The following is a 25,588-nucleotide window of genomic DNA, read 5'->3' as shown; positions in this document are numbered from 1 at the left end:
CTATTGCCTAAATGCTTGTAACATTAGTAACTGTACGACTATGGAGGCAAAATGAAAAAGAAGATCAAAACTTTCCAGGTTTTTTAAATAAACCATCTGCTGGCATCCATGCTTATCAGTGCTGCACAGTTGCTTTGCTTTTAGAGAACTGGCTAATAAAGGAACTCCATTCCATTTTAACTGATTGTTTTTATAATGTAAAAATCAGATATTTTTTGTGTACCTTCTTGTTCATCAAATCTGTCACTTTTTTTGGGCCAAATACTAAATTATTAGTCATTGATTACTCATAATTTTAAAACTTTTTGCTCTCCTCTGACAGATTGTATTTTCTGTCCTTACATTCTAGATCCATATAGGAATTTCACATCTATTTTGAGGAAGATCAAAGTTATTATCCCAGACTGGTTTTGTTTAAACAACACAGTAAATAATTTTGTTAAAGATAGAAATACTTGGGTGTAATATAGGTGCTCAGTTAATTCTGTTTCCTCCTTCTGGTGTCATATTGTAAGCTTTGTCTTGAATATCGTACATCCTGTAAACTTATTTGTAATAATACTTGTTTTATAATCCTTGTTTAGGAATTGGTTCCTTTACAATCGTTGATGGACACAAAGTACAAGGAGAAGACATTGGAAGCAAGTACGTATTAAAAATATCTTCTATAACAAAATATTGAGGCCAGAACTTTAATGTTGGTTTAGTTTCTAATAGCAAAGGAAACAACCTTATGTTGTATATTCATTCCCATAAATCTTTTGTATTCTCCAGAGGCTGCCTGAAGCAAAAAGGTGAAGATGGCTAGGGTTTGAAATGCACCTGTGCAAAAACTGGATGTTTCAGCGCAAACCCTTCTTCACAAAACAAAGATAGTGTGATAATGATATTATTTAAGATGCTGAAAGTAAGAAAAGTGGTATAAGGAATAATAATAGTGAAAAGGCTGGCTGAGGTCCAGCTGTGGATAATAGAATGCACATTTCTTACGTCAAAGTGTAATCAGACAGTAATGAAGCATTAGTCTTGATGTATATTATCTACAGAGTGACACAAAAATAAACTCCCAACCAGGCCTCATCTTTTGTTCAATAAAATCTATTCTAATTAAGGTAGCATCTTGAAAATGCTAGGATCTGTAGACTAAGTTTTATACTTAAAGAACTTTAAAATCTTATCTGTAAATGTAACCTTCCTTACTGGTCTGTAACATTTCATTTCAAAGCTATTAATTTTTTCTTTGCTACACTTTTTGGTGGTCCCAAGATATTCACCCATATGGTGCCTGTGGAAAAATAAATGTAGGTCCTAATAATTATTCTTAGCCTGTCATTGCCAAAAGATTTGCATATGGCTCAATTTATTAAATGAAATATTTCATCATCTTCTTATAGGATTTCTTATAGTTTATCTGTGTTCTAAATTATTTAAATTGTTTCAACTATTTCATTATTTAAATTATCAACAGTTGTTCTATTGATTTAGTCTATAATGAGTATTTTTATTTTCTTTCCATCTAAATATAAATACAATGTCCTTTGTGTCCTTTCACAGCAGTGCTGTTATTTGGTATATCTAAGGTCTTATATGGAACTTCCTTGTATTCTCTGTTCATTGCAGAGTGCACGTCTAACGTCTTGTATTTTATGCATATAAGCCCATCTGAGTATATATTGGAAAGATGCGGTAATAAGTTGCATCCTTGACTGACACCTTTGTAATGGGAACCTATCGTGACATCTACTTTTAATTTTCGCTGTTAATACCTATTTCTTGAACAACATTCAACATTCTTTTCTTTTGTCATTGTCCATAATTTCTTATCTTAATTTCTTAACACAGTCAAAGGCTTTTAAGTACTTGATGAAACATATGGGAAGATCATTTTGCTCTTCTACATTTTTTAATAATTACTTTCAGATTGACTATATGGTCATGTTTCCCTTTTCCTTTTCTGAAACCTGCACGGGTCTCATTTATTGAGTTTTCCTTCCAGTCTCATTATTATGGTCTTCAGAATTATTTTGCTAGTGTGTCTTATTGGTGGTATCATGTTTCTATGTTCCTACAGAACTCCTTATTTGAGATGTATGACAAAAATATTTTTCTTTTTTTTTTTTTTTAATCAATGGGTCACCTTCTTGTTTTCTATATTTCCTTACACAAGGACATGAGATACTATTAATTAGGACAATGAATATTCCGGATTCACTGTGTTTGCATACATTGGATTATTTTGTAGAGTATTGTGTAATGAGAATTTATGTTTTCTTTCTTACTTTCAGAAGGGCAATGAAGCATCAGGCCGTGACCTGTTTGCTCTTACATACCATTGCTTGCTAGTAACAAAATAGATTGAAATATATATATATAAATCCAAAACCATTGTCATAGGATTATCTTTTTATATTCAGTTATTTTCATATGTTAATCATTGTTAGCATTGCGTCTTGTAATATATTGTCTTGTCAATTATTAGATTTTGTTGTTTTTAATTTGCTCAGTGTAGTACCAATTTTTTAGGTTTTGTAGAATGTGATCTAAATTACAAAAGAAAGAGAATGATTATTAGGTAATATTCACAGCTGCTTCTATTATTTTTTTTTATGGGTTATTTATGAAGTTATTTTCTTTTCTTTTCTCCAGTTTCTTTCTTGCAGCAGATTCCATTGGCAAGGTAATGATAGTTTTAATTGCAACTTGATTTTGAATACTTATCTTTATTTTGTAATACACATGAAGCGACACTTTAAAAAAATATAATTTTATTCCTTTTTTTTTTCAATAAATGTAAATATCTGATTATGACATTAGTGTTGAAAGTGATTCTTGTTCTTTGGTGGGATTTAAAACACTTTGATGTTCTGAATATATTTTTGATATTTAGAAAGAAACTAAACGTCATTTTGACAGTCTTAAAAGTTTTTCAACACATTGTTCATCTTTTGAATGGTTATCTGAGTACCAATTATTAGGTGTTGTGTATTATTTGATGAATTTCTAAATTTAGTTTATTTCATGTTTTTCTTGTTTGAAATTTATTCAGTCCAGAGCACAAGTGGCCACAGAGTTGTTAGCTGAGTTGAATGATGATGTGGCAGGGGACTATCTGGAGGAGGTGACTACTCTAGACTTTAATTTAAACAGTTTTTATTGATACTTAAGTTATTTGATTCAATCAGTGACCCAGTGGTACTGTGTCTTGTCTTGTCACAAAGGGTATGATCAGTGGCTGGATGGGTGACTGTGATTGTGGAAAATGTTGGTCTTGATGTTGTGTCCTTGGGTATGGCACTTAACTCATTTGACTCAAGTGTGAATGAGTTCCTGGCTATAGACAGTGACAGATATTGTAATAGTGTTAGTACAAAAAGGACCCATGACAAGCGATTGGCACTGTATGAAATGGAAATATGGTTCCATATGGCTTACAGGGGGAATAGATGAAACATTGTGAAACGTTTTGAGCATGGTAAATCTGTGAAAATACTCGATATGAATGGCTTGATTATTATTAGAGCTATTGTTATTCGAGCCTTGAGCTTTATTGTATAGAGGATTGGTTGCAATATAAATAAACTTCATTATTTAAACATTTGCTCTAAAGGAACTTCTTATTCAAAGCATTTGGAATTATTTTTTTTTTTTGTGCAATCACCTATATCATATAACGTTGATCTAGCTTAGGGGTCCACATAGCTCCATTGGGAAAGTGCTTAGATCGTAAAAAAGAGGATCAATTTCAGTCACTGCATCAAGGCTTTTTATTTTATTCACTCTGACAACTGATTGATAGCTGGATCTATTGGAGCTGGTGGAAAGTATTCGGCAATAAGTCTAGTGTGGTAAGCCCCACTGAAAATTCAAAGCTTTAATTGATCTGAATATTAAATGAAATCTTGATTCGGATTTTTGTACAAAGGGTATTCCAGAATATTATTTTTGTATTTTGTGTTTTTCCACTGTCATTCAGAATGTGGACAGTCTGTTAGAGAAGAATCCAGCCTTTTTCAACTCTTTCACAACTGTCATAGCCACCCAACTCCCAGAGAGGTAAGAATGATAGAAATTTATATTACTTATGATATATATCGACATGATGAAAAGTAGATTTGAATCTTCATGGACCTTGATGCTTTTTATTCTTTCTACACTCTTGTAGTCAAGGGATGGTTACATTTTGTTCATGTTTCAGTCACTGAGTGTTGCCATTCTCAAAATTACATCTTAGCTTCTTTGCAGTCAAAAACTTTAAAATGTGCCAATATGAAAATTGTCATATGTTGTATTACATAAATTATAGTGATTAGTTATTTCGTCTTATTAAAACAAGAAATAATCTTTCTTATGGAGTGACTGTCTTCATTCCAGAACACTTCTTTCACTGGGTCAGCTTCTATGGGAAAAGAATATTCCCTTTGTGATATGCCGGTCTTATGGATTCATTGGATACCTTCGTCTTGTTGTTAAAGAACATACAGGTCAGTTATATTTTAATAACAATTTAATATTATTATGATATCTTGAAAATCTGAAAACAAGCAAAAAAATAGACAGGGTTGTCCTGTAAGGTCGTGAAGTAATAAAAAAGTTGTAAATTTAACCTCTTTGTCGTAAGGGTCGTAAATGGTTGTAAATATGCATCCATGGTCGTAGAAAAGTCGTAAATTGGAGATTCAATGAATTGAAATTTTAAAAAGTTTATTGAAGAATTAAATCTAGCAGCACAAAAATATGAATGCAAAAAATGATGAGGCTTTAGCTAGAGGCTGCCATTTTTTAAATCCTAAGCAGCAGCCAAACATACAATTTGACTATTGTAATGTCCCTTTATGGTCACTTTGCTTTCCCACTGATGTTGGGAGACTCCTCCGGTCAAGTCTCTGGTGTGCTCTGACCCCATGTGAACTTACCACAGATAGGACCATTTATAATAATAATAACATTAATAATAATAAAATAATAATAATAATAATAAAATAATATAATAATAATAATATATAATAATAATATAATAATATATAATAAATAATAATAATAATAATATAATAAAAAATAATATAATAATAATAATAATAATATAATAATAATATTAATAATAATAATAATAATAATAATAATAATAATAATAATAATAAAATAATAATAATAATAATAATAATAATAATAATATATAATAATAATAATAATAATAATAATAAATAATAATAATAATAATAATAATAATAATAATATAATAATAATAATAATATATAATAAATAATAATAATAATAATATAATAATAATAATAATAACAATAGATAATAATAATAATAAATAATAATAAAAGTAATAATAATAACAATAGTAATATAATAATAATATAATAATAATAATAATAATAATAATAATAATAATAATAAATAATAAAATAAATAATAAATATACAATAGTAATACTAATAATAATATAAATAATAATAATATAATAATAATAATAATAATAATAATAAATAATAATAATAATAATATAATAATAATATAATAATATAATAATAATAATAATAATAATAATAATAATAATAATAATAATAATAATAATAATAATAATAATAATATACAGAATAAAAAACTAATCCGGTATATAGATGATCAATTGGCTAAAATACATATAGAAATAAAAAGCCCATTACACTCATTAAAAGGGAAAGATAGCTGTCACTATCTACTAGGATGTTGCCTCTGGTTAGGGGTCATCGCACTCTCTCTCTCTCTCTCTCTTACTCTTATCTTTCTTTCTTTCTGTCCCCCTCCCCCATCCCCCATCGTTTTTTGTTTTTTTTAAAAATAGAATAGGTAGCTGTCTAGTATTCTTCAACCTTTCTTGATGTATATATATATATATATATATATATATATATATATATATATATATATATATATATATATATATATATATATATATATATCCATATAGGTAACTTTGTGATTCTGTTCATGCCCTTATAGATATATATATATATACATATATATCGTAATACTTGGAAAAAGGCCTGAGACTGAAACGTCGTGTTTATAATTTTTTTGTGTTGTTCCTTTATTTATGAGTCACATTTACTCCCTTTATCTTTCTCTCTGTTTTATTGATTCGTTTAGGCACCTCTAGTTTTTGGTTTTATCCCTAGCTGAACTGCTGTTTTACACTTTAGGGCACACGTAGTAGGTTTCATAGCACATCCTTTTTTGACTGGTGGATACCAATTGGGGAGTTGCCTTTGCAGAAATGAAAGGCTTTTGCTTGCTTTTGCATTGATGTCTTTGATCCATTTCTTTTTTAAACATTTTTATTCCATGAGTACTCCTAAATATTTTGCTTTTTGTCTTATTAGGGGATTGTAAATCTGTGAGTGGAGGTGTGTGTGTACCATGTTTTTTTTTTTGTTTTATGATGCCTTTGTTTGTTTGTCCTTTATCATGACACACAAAAGAATCATCATTAGTTTTGACTTGAGATTTTTTAAAAATATTGTTCTTTGACCGTTACAGGTTAATTCTGTCCGTTGATATGTTTGATATTTTATCGAAGGTCCCATGCTTGTGTAAAATTTTACAGACAACTTGTTAAGGTGTGACTTTTGATTAATGATTGCAATGCAGTCAATTGTTGAGCAAAATGCCATTGATACCAAAGTAAGCAATCTGATGGCAGACACAAGTATATTGATGTTAATGATGGTTCGATTGTTACATGTTTGCATAAAATTGCAACAATGTAAGAATTATCTCTCCTTTTTGAACAATTAGTATTAAGATGTCACTTCCTGATATAAACGCTGCATCAGTGGGATCATAGAGACTCAGGGGTCAGAAAGGCAGATATAGTACTGATAATTATCAATCATTCTATTCAATCATAGATTGTTACAACAATGCCCTTTATTGATGATTGTGCTATATTTGTTTCTCTCAACAGTAATAGAATCACATCCAGATAACACCCATGAAGATCTTCGCCTCGATCAGCCATTTCCTGGACTCGTACAATTTTGTGATTCACTTAATCTGGATGAAATGAACAAAAAGGTGGGTTTGAATTAGTGAGATTATTTTGTCATCATCAAAGCAGTTGCTAATTAACGGATAATGATTTCTTTGGGTAAAAGGTATAACTGACTTGTGAACAAACCTCAGTAACCATTAATTACTGTTTCATAAATGAAACTAAAGTTGTCCCAAGATATCAGTTGTATATTAGTGTAAAGGTTTGCATGCATGATGGGATAGCCAACGGTTAGTATGAATGTTTGGATAGTAAAAAGTCTTTGGTTTGATTTCCAGTTAAGGCAACTAATAAAAAAATATCTTTTTTCATTTTTTTTCTGGCACTTTTATGCGTTTTTATATTTTATTTTGGGATTCTTTCCTCCTTTATTACTATATCTGTCTGACTTTTGACCAGAGATTCGGTTAATTTGAATCCACCAAGACCCAGCTTAGACTTTTCTTGTTGCAAAATAACTTTAAAACAGAAGGAACACTGGTTTGTTAATATTGTTCTTATTTGAAATTATATGTTTGGATGATTACACATCTTGAACTTTGTGCTTGGATGAATTTTTTAAATAATAAAAACGACAATGTGTAATTTAAAATAATAAATAAAATAAAAATGTAATTCTCTTTCGTCGCTCTGCCACAGGCATAAATTTACTGCGATTTGATAATCTGTTGTTTTGGTTTTTTTTTCCCTTTTTTGCACAACAGGAACATTCTCATACACCTTGGCTGGTTCTTGTTTATAAATATTTACAGATTTGGAGACAACAAGTAAGTTGTGCTTAACACTACATCTATTTAGGTATGCTGCCATACATTGACAAAACACCTTTTTTTTCCATTTTAGCCAGAAAACTGTTACTTAACATGTTGATCGGTTTAGATGAATCCAGCCTATTTAAAACTTAATTTTAAAAGCTTCAGATTTTTATCCAATTTGATAAATAAAAAATTCACTTTACTGGGATCAGCATTCACCAAAACCGTCAGAATCCAATAGAAAACATCAAGTTGTAAAAAAAATTATTATTGTTATTATCAAATTCAACATATCATGACTCAACTGTTATATCATTGCTGTTTTTATTGTTGTTGATATTTGTTATGATTATTATTATTATTATTATTATTATTATTATTATTATTATTATTATTATTATTATTATTATTATTATTATTATTATTATTAAAGTATCAATATACCGGAAAGACAAAAAATCCAAGAGTTAAATAGATTTGTATAATTTTTATAGCACTTTGTTACATTTTTCTTCTGCAATCACATGTTGATTTCACTTTGTGTCACAATTAGGGTCAAGTAAATATAACCCTGGGGGTCCCGATAGCTCAGTTGGTAGAGCACTCGTTCCACACACAAATGGACCAAGATCGATCCCGGGACGCTGTCGAGATATTTTCTGACTCCCTGTCCACCCAGCATTGATGGATAGCTGGGTCTGATTTGGTGGAAAGTACTTTGCTATCCAAAGGATATCAAGCAATTGCTATTGTCCGTTACATGCTATAGGAACTGGGATAAACTCAGGCTCCATGGGCCCAATGGCTCTGAAGGACCACTTACTTTAAATATAACCCTCCGGTTATTTTCATTTTAAATATGTTTTGCTTAGAAAAAAATTAGATCCAAATTCCAAATTACTATTTTTTTTCTAGTTATTTGAATTTGGCCCTTTTTGCTGCAGTATTTTTGAAGATATTTTCTTTCACTATTGTTTCATTTTTAACCTCAGCATGAAGGAAAGATGCCATCAAATTACAGAGAAAAGAACATATTCAAAGAATTGATAAAACAAGGTGAGATCAATTCTTTTTTATTTCAAGCAATTATGTGTGTCTCTTACTCTTACACTTTTATACCTTGGAGATGGATAACTTTAATTGAAACCTTTGGATTCCAATAAGTCATAATATGTTATAATCTGAAGTATGGATTACGATTCGTCTCATTTTTTTTTGGGGGGGGGGGGGGGGGGGGAAGGGTAGGTGTTTGTGTATTTTTGATCTGAGAGGTTTATGGAGGCTACTGTGCTGATAGGATTTTCTATTCTCTCTCTCTCTCTCTCTCTCCCCCCCCCCCCCCCCCCCCCCTCCCCCCCCCCCCCCCCCACCTGTTTTAGGAATCAGGGGATTTGTTTTTTTTCTGGGGCCCTTTTACGTGATGTAGTCAGATGTGAACCTGTTTTTCCATGAGAGATAACATTTTTCCCCGGTATAAATCATCTCTCTGATCATCTGCACATTAGTATATAAGATAACCTTCAGATGAATACCATTTGGTAGGATTCCACTGGGCATCTGTGTGAAACTTTGGCTGGCCTTGTACTTGACAACATGGGAGATGGCAGATGGAATCTACTTATATGAATTATTTTTGTTTCCCCTTTTACAATTTTCGAAAAAAGGTGTTTCTTACCAATGCTGTCCTTATATTTGATGACTTAATTCCCTTGACTTGGAGCATCATATTCTATTATTGTTTCAATACAATATCTTTTCAAGTCTAGTGTAAGAGACTTTATCCACTCAATATAATTTTCATATAACCTTTATGTGAATATTAAAATAAGTACTCCTAAGTATATAATGGCAAAAGAAAATCAGTCTGAACTTGTAAAGCAGCAATAACTAGAAATCATTGGGGTTTTTTTATCACCTGAGTTTTATGGAGTTCAAAACTTGGGTGGATTTGTATTAAAATAATTTACTTTTTCGTGAAAATAACATTTAAGTTTGTTGTTTTTAATATAATCATAGGCTTTTTACTCTATCAACATAATATATTGGTTCCAACATTCAATTCTGAATATATCAATTGTTTTATTTTCCCATATCTAACTGACTCATCCTATACCAATGGTAAAGTCATCGAATAAAATACATGATACATGAGTGTGGCTCAGCGGTATGGTCTTTGCTTCATACCCGAAAGGTACCAAGTTCTATCACCTTGAGCAAGTGACCTCGTCCTAGCTCAATTGGGGACTGCACTGCAGCTGATGCTTGGTTATTTCAGTCTTCCCTTGGAAAAGACCCAGGAGACAAATTTACCCCTATGGGATGAATAAAGGGAATTTTATTTATTTATTTATAGAAGTGCGTATATTCACAAAGAGTTTTTATATAAGTAAACAAAGTAATCTCAAATGGCTGTTTTTATGGCACTGTCAAGCATATGATTAATTATTTAAAATTCAAGATGTCATTGACCAATTTTAATGATTTGATTTGACAGGTATTCGAGTAAATGAAGAAGGTGTGCCAGAGGAGGAGGAGAATTTTGATGAAGCTGTAAAAAACGTCAATTCAAGTTTACATACCACCAGTGTAAGTTATGTTGATATAATGTCGGCTGCTTGGTGGTAAAGACTTATTTCTACCACTTTGGTCATTGACAATAAACTGGCCTCGCAACTAATGTTCCATACTCCTTTTTGATAGTCGTAATCAGAAGGAAGAGCGGGTTTAAAGACTTGGAGCTTTTTCTTGCATGACATTTAGAATCTTGTATAATTTAAAAGAATTGACAAGAAAGATAGTAGATTACATTTTGTAAGTATTAATATCTCAAATTTTTAAAGAATCTTATTACCCACCTACCTACCTCCCACCTCCCCTCCTCTTTTGTTGAGTAGTAGAGAAGATGCAGATCATGCTGCCTTGATTTCTGCTCAGATCCAAGTGAATACTACGCAATAGAAGTGATGGACTGTCAAAAGTATTGAACAAAAAAAGAGAAGAAAAAAAAAGAATTTAACAGCTTCGGAAAAGAACAAAATATACTTAACATAGAATGTTTTGGACTCAACACCCTTCTTCAGTCTACAACAGAAGCAATAAGAAAATAGTAATATGATACCTAGAATCCCCTAACTGGATAAGAGCACTTTTTTTTTCTCTCAATTATTTATTTCTGCTTATAAGTTTACTTGGCTTTGAAATTATTAGATGTGATTATAATGTTAATGTGGTAAAGTTAAAGAGAGATTTATCATTTTATCACAGGGACACACATATCTCAATAGTATGCTATAAAGGTAAATGTTTACAAATCACAACTTTTGTCCAAAAAAAAAACAAACAAAAAACAAACAAACAAACAAAAAAACCCTTCGATATTGAACTGCATTCGTCCCTAATTAGCTTCCAAATTATTTCAGAGAAGCAATAAATTTCGCAAATTCTAAGTCTCTTTTTGTCAATGAAAGAAAGTATAGTAAATGACCATCAAGGTTAGGAGTTGGTGCATGTTGATGCCTTGAAATTCAGATTTTATTTTTTTGAAAGTTGATATACATTTTTTATATAACCAGTGGAAGTTGTGTTGTTATGCATTTGAATGCCAACAAGAAAGTAATTTTCTGCTCAACAGCTAATCAGTAAAAGTAAAAAAGTTAAATAGACAGTAGTAATGTCTTGCTACACTTTGGATATGATGTTAATCTATGACAAAGTGCTTTTCACCACATCTAACATTCTCGCATCAGCTATCCAATCACTTCTGACTGGACAGAGAGGTTAGACTGCTTAAGACTAATACCAAAGTGATGCTAAGCTGTGGACTGTAAAAAGTAATAAACAAAAATGAATATAACAGCTTCAAAAAAGAACAAAATACTAAACACAGAATGTTTCAGGCTCAAAACCCTTCTTTAGCCAACTACAAAAACATGTTAGTTGATCTGGGTTTTTTTGTAATGTATCTATGTTTTTATTGTTTTTGTTTTTTTTTGGCTGAAGAAGGGATTTGAGCAATAAACTTTCCGTGTTTGGTATTATGTTCTTTTTTTTTAAGCTGTTTTATTCATTTTTGTTTAAGACTATTACCAGTTTATTTGCCTGTGAGGCAAATTCAACTATTGAGCTATTGAGACCCCCGAATCAGAAAAGATTTCTTTCTGCAAAATTAACGAACTCATATTTCATTCTTATTTTTATTATTTCCTTTTCATATTTACTCAATAAATTTCAGAGGTTACGATATTATTTTATATTCTATTTCTTTCAGATTCCCTCAGAAATCAAGTCACTCTTTGATAATCCTTCTTGTACACAACTTAATCCAGAGGTATTAGCTTTCATTGTTTTTGGGTTTTTTTTAATCTTTTGTATCTGGAATTAGCTTCCTCACAAATTATATGTGCTGACTCTTTTGAAAAAAATTAAGTCTGCATTTCAATTATATATATCCTCTTTATAGATTCTCGAATGATAACTTTATAATAATTGTCAGTGTTCTCAAAATTTATCAGACTTTTTGACTTTCTCCTGTTAAGAGCACTGAATTGAGTTATTGTTATATATTATGATGTTCTGACCACTATTGTAAAGCACTTTGAGGCAAAGCTCTATGTAACTGATATTATTATTAATTTTTATTTTTTTGGATTTAATACATAGAAGTGCGGCTATGTAGTCTTGTGGTATGACACTCGCCTTCAGATCCGAAGGTTCAGGATTCGAGCCCCGCTCTGAGCTGTGCATTCTTGAGTGCGGGGAAAAGGCTCTTTACTCACATTCTCTCATTGTGCCCAGGTGTAAAATTAACACCTGTCCGTGAACAGCGTTGTCTCAGCCGGAAGAAATATATAATATCGCCTAACAGAAGTTATGTCTCATCCTACATGTTGCTGTAAAGTGCTTTGAGCATGTAAAGTGGATAGTGCTCTATATAAAGGCTCAAGTTTTTAAAGTGTTTTGAATTGACAAGTTCCTGTTTCTATGAAAGATTTAAAGATGTAAGATTTTCAGCATTTTTCAAATATTTTGTCACAATTTCATAAAGAAATTACAGATGGTATCAAAAATTAATATTTCATTAATTCAAAAAAATAAGTCAGTATGCGCATATGTGTTATTTGTATGCTTTATCTGTTCATCCAATAAAAATTCTTATATTTCTTATACAAATATTCAATGATTATCGATACTACTGAACACTATTCAATCAAGCAATTTTATAAGCTTATAGTTTTTTAAATTCAGTTGCTCTCTTTTTCTATTACAGAGTAGTAACTTTTGGATTCTTGTCAGAGCCATCAAAGAATTCACAGAAAATGAGGGTGTAGGTGAGTAAATGTTACAATGAGATACAATTATTGATTGCAATACTTTGTTATCCCAGTGAATTGAGAATATAACACACAAATAGTTGTAGAAAATCTTGATATCATGGTGCAAAGTCTCATAAGACTTATGTCAGCGTTAATATTTTTTTCCAGTTTTGGAAAATACTGGAGCATTACATTGGTTTTTTAGCTCAAACAAGATAGATACAAAGGTACAAAACCATCATAAATGTGGCAACCACATAAATAACAAGTGTCATTCATTATGGGTTTTACCATTTTGTAATCAAAATCTTAAACAGGAATAATACAGTTTCCTCCGTCTAAGAGCTCAGTCACCTTACCCTAATCGTACATCGTGTTTTTACCTCTTAATTGTACGTTGGGGGGCCTTTTGTTCCCCATGACAATATATAGTAAAATAAAAAACTATCCCTATACTTAGTCGGGGGCCTTTTGTTACCCCATGACAATATATAGTAAAATAAAAAACTATCCCTTTACGTACGTCGGGGGCCTTTTGTTACCCCATGACAATATATAGTAAAATAAAAAACTATCCCTATACGTACGTCGGGGGGCCTTTTGTTACCCCATGACAATATATAGTAAAATAAAGAACTATCCCTATTTTTACGTTGAGGGGCCTTTGGGTTACCCCATGGCAGTATGCTATTAACATGAAAGAATATCCCTATCCTTATGTCGGGGGTGAATTTGATGTTCGTATATAACCGCATTTGTTCACAATCAAAACAATTATGTAATCAGACACTTGATCATTGCCGAGATTCCCATTTACTTCCTTGTGATGTGCACATCGTCTGCAACACAAATCTACTACGGTTGCGAATACGAGAATGATCAAGTTCAACTACTCAACGTCATCTTTGCATGGTAAGTAGTCCTTCAAAGCCATTGGGCCCATGGAGCCTTCTAGGCCTTTTGAATGGATTTGAAGTTTTACTTCTTCATTTTTTCTCTCCAGGTTTTCTGCCCCTGCGAGGCTCCATCCCTGACATGACTTCAGACTCCGAACGTTACATTCAGCTTCAAAATGTCTACAAAGACCAGGCAGAGCAGGATATGGCTGTTGTCATGCAGCATGTTCAACGTTTGCTACAGGATTGTGAAAAGGTGAGCTCGTCTTATCCTACTGGTTTTTTTCTACTTTTGGTTATTCTTTTTGAGTATTTAGAATGCACCATATTTTAAAATGAAAATTTGAACTTTTCACAACAAAATTTCATGTTTCTTGTTGGACTTTTCTTGATGCTGTGTGTCAGTGTTCTGGGAATAGATATTTGACAATATTGTGCTCTTTATATATATGTGTGATTTAAGGATCAATTATTTTCTTATGTTACAGGTCATGTTGCTTTTTACAATCTAAATACAGTAAATCACTTTTAATCAGCTTCTGTAGGTTAACAACTCTGTTTTGTTTTATTTTTCTCTTGATTTTCAATTGTTCAAGTTCACCCATTCCAGAACTATACTCAAAAGAAGGGTAGACGTTTGCTACCCTGGCAAACAGTCTCCCTTAGCATAATCAGCTGTTTATTTTTGCCTCCTTGTTAGGTACACATACTTTTGTGGAAATTTGGGTTTTTAAAAACGTTTTTAGATTGTTCTGGAGACTTTGCTTTTGATATAGAAAAAATAATTATTTAAGGTAAATACTTGAACATGATTTTGGTTCTAAGTGCCGATTAAAGGTGATTTACTTCATATTTCTGTCAAAATGAACTATCTATTTCATGTCTGTCAAAAAATTGTCAGTTTCTTATCATCATCATCATCATCATCATCATCATCATCATCATCATCATCATCGTATCATCATCCATATTATAGTGAGATTGTGAGATGACTAATGGTAGCAAAAAAAAAAAAAAAAAAAAAAAAAGAGAGAGAGGAGAGAGGAGAGAAGAGAGAGAGGAGAGGAGAGAGAGAGAGAGAAAGAGAGAGAGAGAGAGAGAGAGAGAGAGAGAGAGAGTATCTTGCTTTTGATAATTTTTTGCCACGATTTATTTGAAACCTCTATCCTGATGTTTTAACCCAATTTTCTGCCAAAATTCGTCATATATTTTAAAAGTTATATATTTGAAAAAATAGTTTGAATATTATATTACAATTTGTTTAATCTGTTCTCTTTATATCAATCAACCAACACTTTTCTTTAAGCCACACTTGTATAAATTTCATCACCATTGTCGACTATTTTAACACTTCTTTTTTCAGAACCTCAGTTTTTACATTAGAAATTTGATTATCTATTTATTTGTTTATATATGCATTCTGATATCTTGATTTTGTAGATTTTGTCCACCCTTTTATTTTGATGTTGTGGAATAAATCCTTTTCTTAAAAATGCTATTTATTATTCATAAACAAGACTTTATGTGTATACTATACCTTTAAAAAACTGATGCGAAACGATTTAAGTATTACTGTCATTTTCATCTCTTAAAGGCAGTAAATCTTAAGTTTATTAAAGCACAGTAATAGAAAAAAAAAAATATTGAGAGAGATGATATGGGAGATGAACATATGAAATTTATAGAGGATCCGTCTGCTTTGCAATCTAGTGTATCTCAAAGGTTGTCATCAGTATTCATTCTTTCATAAAATAAAGAAAACAGACTTACTGATCTAATCGTTCTCTAAACCACAAACTATGACAGCTTAAAAATTGTAGCATCTGTTTTCAACTCAGTGATGTAGGCATGACAGTATGCTTATTTTGATATTACGAGATATTGTCTCAATGTTGATTTTATACATTCATTGATTATGATAATTAAAAAAAGCTATAAAAGATACTATTCCAGTTAGAGGGAAGTAAAGAAAATGTGATATCTGATAACATACTCTCTCATCTAGAGTTAAGGCTTAAATGGCACTAGATTAAGTGTCTGCATATTTGATTTCATCCCTAGGAGGAGCCAATCTTTGTGACCTCTCTCACTAAGGTCAGAGTTCATTCCCTAGTCCCGATTCCATTTTATGCTTTTGGTTAAATTTATGTTTGCTTCTCTTTTGTTGAATACCCCTTTGCCCCCTCTCTCCACCTCACAAACCTCTATGCAAGTTGGTGCTAATGAAGAGAAATTTTGCCTGTGTTTTATTATCATTGGTTAATCCATCATAACATTTTGATTTCAATTTTTGTTGTTTTTTAATCGATTGAAATTCAGATCTTAATTAATAAGATTTACAAAAGCTTGTCGTTCAAAAAGTTTCAGTACACGGGACATCTCTGTGAATGCAAGCAATGAAATTGAACTTTCATTTTATTTCCAACACAATTCTATCAGTTAAGAAGCATTCCATGACTGAATTTCTTTCCAATCATAATTTATCTCCCTCATTTATCTGATAAAAACTATAGACCAAACAATTTTCACCATGGTTGCATCTGGGAAGATGCCATATTAGATAAGACAAAAACTGAATGCCACCCACAAAGAATTAAACATTAGAGGTTACATACCTTACATCCCGAAATAAAGGCCCAACTATCAAATTTTCATAGTTCCCCTAGTGATGACAATTGCCTTGCTGGTGGATGGAATGTTGACTCCCCAAGGCTGGTAGATTCTTCTTCGGTTGACAATCCTGCTATCTCTTCTGGCCCCCTATACAATTCGTCTTTTCCATGAGGCTTTGTGTCCTTGTCCCTGAGTGACACCATTTGGTTTCACTTGGGCTGTCAGAGAAACAGCCAGGTGGAGATTTTTAGTTGTTTTTTTTTTTTTTTTGTGCTTCTTATCTTAATCTGATTCTTTTTTCTATTCTATTTATTGTTTTCCCTTTTATTGGTGCTGAAATGACGTAATGATGTGGTAAGGTGTCATAAAACTAAAAACATTTTTTTAAAACCCACCGAAACAAACAAACCAGAAAACAAAACACAAACTAAAAATAAAACAAAAACAACAAAAAATCAATTGCATTGTCATACAAAGCTATTTTTATGCTATATAACTCATGCTTGATGTAGATTATTTACAACTGTTATGGGAGAAAATATGAATCTTATCAATATTGAAAACAAGTCACGAAGTTTTTATCTGAACCAACCAAACAAACAAAAGAAGAAGAAGAAGAAAGTGGAGGTCAGGTGTGTTATTCAACTGCTATTGATAAAAACCAAAACTTGAATGAATGATATTCCCTTAATATTCCAGAAATATTCAATTTCAAATTTAAAACTGTTGTTGAACTTTTATAATGATATGAATAAAAACATAAACTAATTTATTATTGTCATTTTACTATTATTATTATTATTATTATTATTATTATTATTATTATTATTATTATTATTATTATTATTATTATTATTATTATTGTTATTATTATTATTGTTTTCTTTTTATTTTTTTATTATTTTGTCTACCATTCTGTCATAATCATATTCATATTCTAATAATTTTTACTTGCAAAATATTCAAATGCATGCGACGCAAGTGATATGCCACTTGAATTGGAAGTGCTGCTTAATTGAAATGATTGGCTTTGAACAATTTTTCTTACCTGGATAAGATAATTTATCAGCCTTACCAAGTGCTCCTCAAGCATCAAGAGGATAGATAATGCAGTTTGTCAAACATGTTGAAATCTATCTCACAAAATTTCAAGGAAATTTTCTATTTAGTAAATCTGTCCTAAGTTAATAAGTTTTGTTGCTTCTATAATAAGTTGTTTTTTATAGGATTGGGTTGTTAGCCTTATGCCAGCCAGATCTCCAGATTTGGAGGACCAGGGATTCATTTTGGAGATTCACTCCTAGGCTTGTTGCTCTCTTGAGGTAAAGAGTCATGCCTACCCTTGGTTTAATTTTGGACTGACCTTCTCCTAGATTGATTGTGATCTCTCCCTTACGAGGTCTATCTACTCAACCGGCATAGTGGGCAGCCGCGATTTCCTGCGAGATTTTAGTTGACGGCTATATGAGTACCAACTTCCCTAAGTAGTCGACTACTTACTCGTATTCATGAACAAAAAAGAGAAATTGAAGCAAAAAGTTCTCAAAATCAAATTTTCCTCTGATCTTTTCAGAGCAAACATTTTGAAAATTGATACTACCTACATGAATCAGTGGACAACTTATTTTCTTGCACTAGGGAATAATTTTCCAATCAAACGTAACTTTTTATCATAAATTTGGCATCTGTCGACAACAACAAATACAGATTCTGTAATATTCAAGCACATTACCGGATCAAAAAAATTCAAACGACACACCGGATCAGGAACGGGAGGACATGAGATAAGAAAGATCAATCTTTTTTCACCTCGATTAATGTCAGATTGGCATTTGATATGCCATCGAGGAGATCAAAATGTTGTACATAGAGTTTTCTTCATGTTTATAGGTGATATTTGATTTCTCATAAATATGTATTGTAGCCATGACTCTTTTATTCATGAATACATTTGATCCGGGATGCAACTTGTTGACACCAGCGATCCGCTGCTTGTATTCGAGTTATCCGGGATTCATTCACTTATTCATCACAAACCTAACAGTAAGTAAGTAATTAAGGATAGGTTTCATCATAACTAGCTGTATTGGTTATTATAAACTCCAGTTACCAAACCTTGCACCTCCCAATTATTTCCCCACTTTCCCTTTTCTGTTGTCTTTTACCTCTATAAGTTGGTATCACAAAAAGACGTCATTTTTTTAAAAGAAAAAAAACACATTTTTTTTCGTCACTTGATGCAATTAAAACTTTTTTCAAACTAATCACTCAACTTTTGATATAACGTACAAAGCAAAATTTGGTATCATTTGAAAGGGGGAATTTTAAGTATCTGTGCCACTTTAACAATAAGATTTTTTATTAGTATAAATTTTAAACCAGGTCTATCTGAAAGACAAACAATACATGGCTGAAGTATCCCATTTTTAAAAAGCTCACCATATTCTGCTTGTGGCTTTGAGAGCGATCAAAATTTTATGTTTGGCTTGAGCATGGAACAGCAGACTAGTTGGGATCTGACTGAGGTTCACAGATACTATTACTAAATATAGTTAAATTAATGCTAACCACATAAATAATTTGTATAAGTACTATCATAATTTGTTGTTTAAAACAAGAAATGTTTTTATTTTGATTGATATTTTTAATCAGTGAGTTGTAATGGTAGAACAACTGTATATAAACCTCTTAATTTTACCGGTTTTCATCAACCTGTAATTGTTTTGGGTGACTTTCCTGCCTTGATTTTTGTATTATGTAGTGTTGATTTTATTAATTTATCTATTTAATTTATTTCAAATTTAAGTTGTTTTTTGTTTTTATGTCTTACTCATTGATAAACAAAAGACTTAGACATAAGCTAAACTCACAGCGGCCATGTTGTTGCTATGCCAAACGGATTGCTTTCATCCATAGTTACCTAGTTGGAGTATACATATTAAACACATAGTAATGAATCACACCATCCTGGAGAAGATCAATTGTTCAATTTAAATCACTTATTTCCAGGCAGGTTTTTTTTTTTTTCATTATTAGATAAAAATCAAAAAAACTGTTTCATACACAGTGTTCCAAATTGCTTCTCAGCCATCTTTTAGTCTGAGTCACTGAACCGTGAAGTCAGTGATTTCACGGCAGGTAATCTTAATCCTGGGTGCATTCCTTACTAATCCCTATCTTCCGTTTTTTTTGTGTTAATTCAAACATTTTTTCACCCCGATAATTGAATATAACATTATATTTTTTAGTTGAATATCATTTACCCTCCTTTGCTGCACATCATTGTGAAATTTTCATCAAAATAAGTTTATTGGTTATGTTGTAACTTGGGTTATAAAAGTATGTACATAATCGAATTTTGAAAAGTGATTTCTCAAATATAATTAGTGATATCTCATTATCCAAACGATAGATTTCCTTCGTTGATAATTTATAAGTTTTTAAATTTTATTGTCTTTTTGGTGTGAAAGGTCGGTCAGTGCGCGAAGCGTAGTTTATTTTTTATGATTTTTTTTGGTTTCACCTATCAGGTAAAAAGGGAACATACACTTGAGATACACTTAAAGATCTCAATTCACTATGTTGTTTATGTGCTAAAGGTGCACTAACAGTTAAAGAAAAGGCTAAAAACAGGAAAAACATTTTTTGTAAAGACTTCAAAAATGAAATCAAACTGTTCTTTGACATTGATATTGGAACGGACCTTAAAAATAAACATTCAGAAGTTATATGCTATAAATGTGAAAAGAAAATGAGAGACATGAAAACATATAAGAGTACTAGCAGTTGTAGAATCTTACAAGACCTGTGAATTGCTCACTGATGTGCCTCAAGAGAAAAAAGAATGGGAAACTAAGATCCCAATCACAGAAGAAAAAATAGCCTTAGTTCATAAAGAGAAACTGTCAGAACGATGTGGGCCAGTCTGTAGTTCTCTTGATGATATATTAAAAACAAACACAATCATATCTCAAGTATGTCATAGTCGTAGGTTCATAGGAAATCATTGCCATAGATATTACACACAAGACGTTTACAAAAAACTCACTGAAAATGTCGTTTCTAAAACATAGATGTATACAAACAATAAATTAATCAGAGATAAAGCTGAAACTATAAAAAATGTTTTGATGAAATAAATGGAGCTTATTCTGAAATACATTCACTAATTTCTCACACAAAACCAGTCACAGAGACAGTAATAGAAAGTCTTAATAGCAAGATAGAGAAATATATGACAATATACCGTTATTACTTTTCTCAAAATGTACTTCCAAAACACCACATATTGGAAACCCATTGCATACCTTTTATGAAGAAATATACTTTTGGTCTAGGTCTTTTAGGAGAACAAGGAGGTGAATTGTTACATTCAATCACACCATCCTGGAGAAGATCAATTGTTCAATTTAAATCACTTATTTCCAGGCAGGTTTGTTTTTTTTTCATTATTAGATAAAAATCAAAAAAACTGTTTCATATAGTTTATTGAAGCTATTAGTATTAGACCAGGGTTATTAAGATATATATTCTATGCATTTCAGCTAATCAGATAAATAGAGGTGCCTAAATGAGTCAATAAAAGGGAGTAAATCTGACTCATGAATGAACAACACAAAACAAACGACGTTTAGGCCTCTGACCTTTTTCAAGTATTTTCTTTATCTCCATCGGCTAATCAGTCATATTTTTTACCTGATTAGATTTCTTTCAAAAGCCATCAGTCATTTTTATTTATGAATTTATTTATTTATTTATTTATTTATTTATTTATTTATTTATTTCTCCATTTATTTTTTACTTATTTGCATATTTTTCTTGTTTTATTACTGTAGACTTCACATTATTTCAAGGTCAATATCTACATCAGTTGAGAATGAAGCCATAATAAATACACATAAAATGATAAGCATGTAGTGCCAAAAATAAAAATTATAATAATGATTACATAAAACATGAAATTATTTTTTTTTTACTTTAAACCCCCCCCCCCCCCCACCCCTAAAAAAAATTTAAAAATTGATTTATGTAACGCAATATCCCCTAAACATGCTCAAAGCTTTACAAAGAATATGAAATAAATATATTTATAAATATTTTAAAAGTAAATTAGTAAACTAACATAAGTCTCACCATCCTGAGGATAAGAAATAATTTTTTATAAAAGGAAGAAGAAAAAAGATTTAACACATTTTGACAATTATCATGATATAAGGATGCCAAGGGGTAGGATGCACTTATAGTATGTTGCTCTGTAAGACAGTATGTGTTTCCTTCAAGTGATAGAAGGAAAATGAGCGAATGGCTATTTTGGTGCTCTTAATAAACGGGTGGCTGACTTTCATTTTATAATTTAATCATTTTTAGATTATTATTTTTAAAATTTTCTTTGTGTTAATGCAATTTAAAAAATTAGTAAATGGGTTGTTTCAGTTGGAATCCATCATTTATTTGGTTTTAATTTCCTTGTTATTTTGTACATTCTTGCATGCAAGTTCTTTATTTTAAAAGTCTTTGCTTTTATTTTTTCCTTGCTTCGACACCTTTCAGGTTGTAAGATTATATTACTTCATGATCCTCACATGCAGTTTTAAAAAAAAAATCTCATGCATGAGCATTATACACTGCAACAAGAATGATTATATAGCTGTATTACTTCAAAACATTGTTTTCATTTTAGCAAGAGAAGCTTTTACCTCGACATTAAGATGATTGCACTTTCTTTAAGTTTAGATTGTTGAAAAATTTGTAATCATTAACATACGTTTTGGCACCAGGGTCTCCGCAATTTAAAAAGAAGTTAGCCCAAATTTTGAGCTTTATAACATTTGAGCAGTATCCTGATGTTCTGACACATTTAAAATAAAGTTGTAACGGTTACAGGACATATGATTAAATTTTGAAAAGTGAATAAGAATCTTATGGTATTTAAAAACCTTCGTAAATCCAAAGTGTGATTGTAAAATATACCTCTAAATAAGAGTCATAATTACTTTTGCTGTTAAAGACGTACTGCAGATAGTTCTGGTCTGCACTCTTAATATTTTACTTAAGTTTGAATCATACCAAAGCACACCCTAGTGTGAATATTTACATCTTGTTTTAGGTATTTAAGAAGAATACTGGAAATAATGCAAATGTTACTGCTTGAAGCACAAAGAAAGGAATAGTAAGAGTCAAATTGAATGGAAGCTTCAAGTTAATTAACAAAGACAGATAATATGGGCGTCTTGGGTTAATTAAATTGAAGTTTCCATTCATTTGATTATTGTTGTTTATGTAATTAAGAGGAAATCAAAGATTCATGGAGCAATGGAGGGGTATAATAGAAAACTGAGCAGTTTCAAATTTTTTACAAACATGTTTGGGGTTGAGCCAGACATGACAGATTCCTGTAAAATCCATAGAACAATGTCACATTGATAGAATTATTGAAATGTTAATGTTTCTTTGAATAGATGTAATTATGTTTAAGTGAGTATCTGCTCAATAACCTGACACACAGCATAATCCTATCACTCTGTCCCTAGAAAACCTTCCATTATTTCCTGACTGGTATTCATTTTTGATTTTAATATATAATTTTTTTTATATCCATTTGTCCAGCCTGCAAACATCAAGGAGAGCGAGATAAAGTTGGCATGTAAGTGTATCTTAAGTCTTTGCCTTAAAGTGGGGAGGGGGGGGGACTAATATTTTATACTATGATGGTGTCCACGAGTGGATGTCTGGGAACAATTGGGGTGCTGGCACTGGTATAGGATAAAATTCTGAAAAAGTTGTAAATGACAATCAGAGCATTTATATAGCGCAATATCCACTAAATGTGCTCAAAGCGCTTTACAAAAATTCATACCGCCTATCGCCAGACTGGTGTGCATACATATTGTTTGGATTAAGAAACTTATGGCTCTCTCATATGGATTTTAGTTAAAATGTTGGTCATTCGAGAAAGCAAGCAGGTAATAACATTATTTATGTTTTAATATTGTAGCATGCATCCAGTGTAAGTTAAAAGAAAGGCTTAGCTTTTCTATTGCGTAATATCCACTTAATGTGCTAAAAGCGCTTTAAAAGGGGTCCCAAGCCAACAGCAGCATTTAATGTGAAGAATTAGACTTGATGCCTGTAAGGTGCTCTAACTTGTTTTTCGTTGTTATTTTTTTTCCGATGAGACAAACGTGGTACTCATTTCACACATAAGCGTGGTGAGAGGATAGTAAAGAGCCTTCCACAATTATGCAGCATTATGCCACCTAAGGTGGGAATTGAACCGGGGACCTCAGATCAGAAGCAAGTGTAATACCACAAGACTGCAGTACTTCACCCCGTTAAATAGACAAAATGAGTTTGAATGTGAATACTAATTGACAAGTAAAAGTGAATGTGAAAGATTTGATATTCTCTAACAGTTATCATACTAGATCAAGAACTATGAAGACTGGCTTCATAAGGTTACATATGGCCTGCTTAGAGAATAAAATGAAGCACTGTGATGCTCATTGGACATCTCTTGAGCACCTGTGGATATTAGATGTTTGGATTGATGATTTTTTATTATTAAAATATAAAGCACACCCTTAGTTTTCTTCATAGTATGCAGGGAGGTACTTACTGTGTCTTCTACCCACCTATTTCTGTTTTCCAACATGCTTTCTATCTTTGTCTTGGAGTGAGATTACTTGGTTTTGTCCAGGCCCTGGCTGGGAGGGAAACAGTCAAATGTTTAGTTAGAGTTGGGAGGTGATATTTTTTTCCTTGTAAATCATCTCTCTGTTATGCACTGCATTATGTTTCTTTATATTATGTATGATTTGTAAAACATTTGAGTATATTCCTCTTCGCGGGGACCTGTGCTTGTGTCTGGATGAGACTTTTAGTGATCTCAAACTAAGTACTTTGATAGTGTGCTTTTGGAATCTACACCTGTTTCTTATTTGAACCAATTCCCCTTTGTCTTCCCTTTTCTTGGATGCTTTATTGTAGTTCTAGAACTTTTTACTATCCCATTTTCTTCCTCTTTACTGGCGCTGATATGACCTTAATGTGTTGCAAGCGCCGTAAAACCCTTAAAAACAAACAAACCTTAGTTTCCTGGGTTTTTCCTGATTTATGTGTCATTATAAAATTAATGTCTGTTATACCAGGTCGTAACTCAGCCTTCTTGCGGGTCATCCATTGTCGAAGTTTGGAGGATGAATACAGTATAGCATCTGCAAATGTTGAAGAACTTGGTAGGTCAGTTTTTAAAAAAATATTTTGAAATTAATGGTAATTTTTAAACTTCAATTTCATTGAATATATGATTCATTTCATATCTTTTGGTCACTTTTTTCTCCTTTTCTGATTTGATATCTATTGAAATCCATTTTATCAGTCTGCCCAATAGAAATGATAATTACCCATATTTTGCAAATCAGTTTTTTGAGTTTATCAAAGAATTTTTAAAAATTGATAATTTTGATTCAACGTGCTTTAACAATTTGATTTAAAACTTTACAAATAAATAAGAATAAAAATTGTGAAATGCAGTCAGATGTGAATTTTTAAATATGATAATGCATTGTCTCTTTCATTTTGCATTTATTTGTTGTTAGGTCATCATGTGATGGAGGAGGAGGAAGATGGGTTGACAGAGACAGATGATGTTGTCTTGTACGTTCTCTTGAGAGCAGCTGACCGATTCTATAGAGAGTTTGACCACTACCCTGGAATGTATGACCACTCAGTAGAGGCAGACATTTCTAAACTGAAGGTAGATTTTAATGGGCGATTGTAGCAACACATAGGTCATCCATTAATAACCCCAGTCAGAGCCTAGACTATCATTGGTGTTTGGTAATTTAACTATTTGCTTGACTTTCTTCTCAAGTTGATTTTGATGTGCTCAGCCTCCTCCAATGTGTATCATTGCCAACTACATCTTGACCTACTCAATCTTCTTCCTGTTTGAGGATTCTATGAGAAAGCTTA

General features: G+C 31.5%; 1 protein-coding gene across 2 annotated transcripts in view; it reads left to right on the top strand.

The window, feature by feature from the left end:
• Window positions 1-25,588, top strand: part of LOC144977077 (NEDD8-activating enzyme E1 regulatory subunit-like) — a 35,960-nt gene that overhangs the window by 6,985 nt on the left and 3,387 nt on the right. The window contains exons 3-18 of one of the 2 annotated variants that reach the window (XM_078921829.1): window positions 585-645; window positions 2,647-2,677; window positions 3,047-3,118; window positions 3,974-4,053; window positions 4,372-4,481; window positions 6,953-7,062; window positions 7,744-7,806; window positions 8,787-8,850; window positions 10,289-10,380; window positions 12,062-12,121; window positions 13,061-13,121; window positions 14,110-14,258; window positions 16,064-16,096; window positions 23,222-23,258; window positions 24,763-24,849; window positions 25,213-25,370. In XM_078921829.1, coding sequence (XP_078777955.1) covers window positions 585-645; window positions 2,647-2,677; window positions 3,047-3,118; window positions 3,974-4,053; window positions 4,372-4,481; window positions 6,953-7,062; window positions 7,744-7,806; window positions 8,787-8,850; window positions 10,289-10,380; window positions 12,062-12,121; window positions 13,061-13,121; window positions 14,110-14,258; window positions 16,064-16,096; window positions 23,222-23,258; window positions 24,763-24,849; window positions 25,213-25,370 — 1,268 coding nt within the window. The remainder of the gene's footprint in view (window positions 1-584; window positions 646-2,646; window positions 2,678-3,046; window positions 3,119-3,973; window positions 4,054-4,371; window positions 4,482-6,952; window positions 7,063-7,743; window positions 7,807-8,786; window positions 8,851-10,288; window positions 10,381-12,061; window positions 12,122-13,060; window positions 13,122-14,109; window positions 14,259-16,063; window positions 16,097-23,221; window positions 23,259-24,762; window positions 24,850-25,212; window positions 25,371-25,588) is intronic. The other variant, XM_078921830.1, reaches the window with a different exon arrangement.

This window comes from Berghia stephanieae, chromosome 7 (genome assembly GCF_034508935.2).
Source record: "Berghia stephanieae isolate SIO BIC M18660-M18661 chromosome 7, UCSD_Bste_1.3, whole genome shotgun sequence".
Taxonomy (NCBI): domain Eukaryota; kingdom Metazoa; phylum Mollusca; class Gastropoda; order Nudibranchia; family Aeolidiidae; genus Berghia; species Berghia stephanieae.
This window is presented reverse-complemented; position numbering and strand designations above follow the sequence as displayed.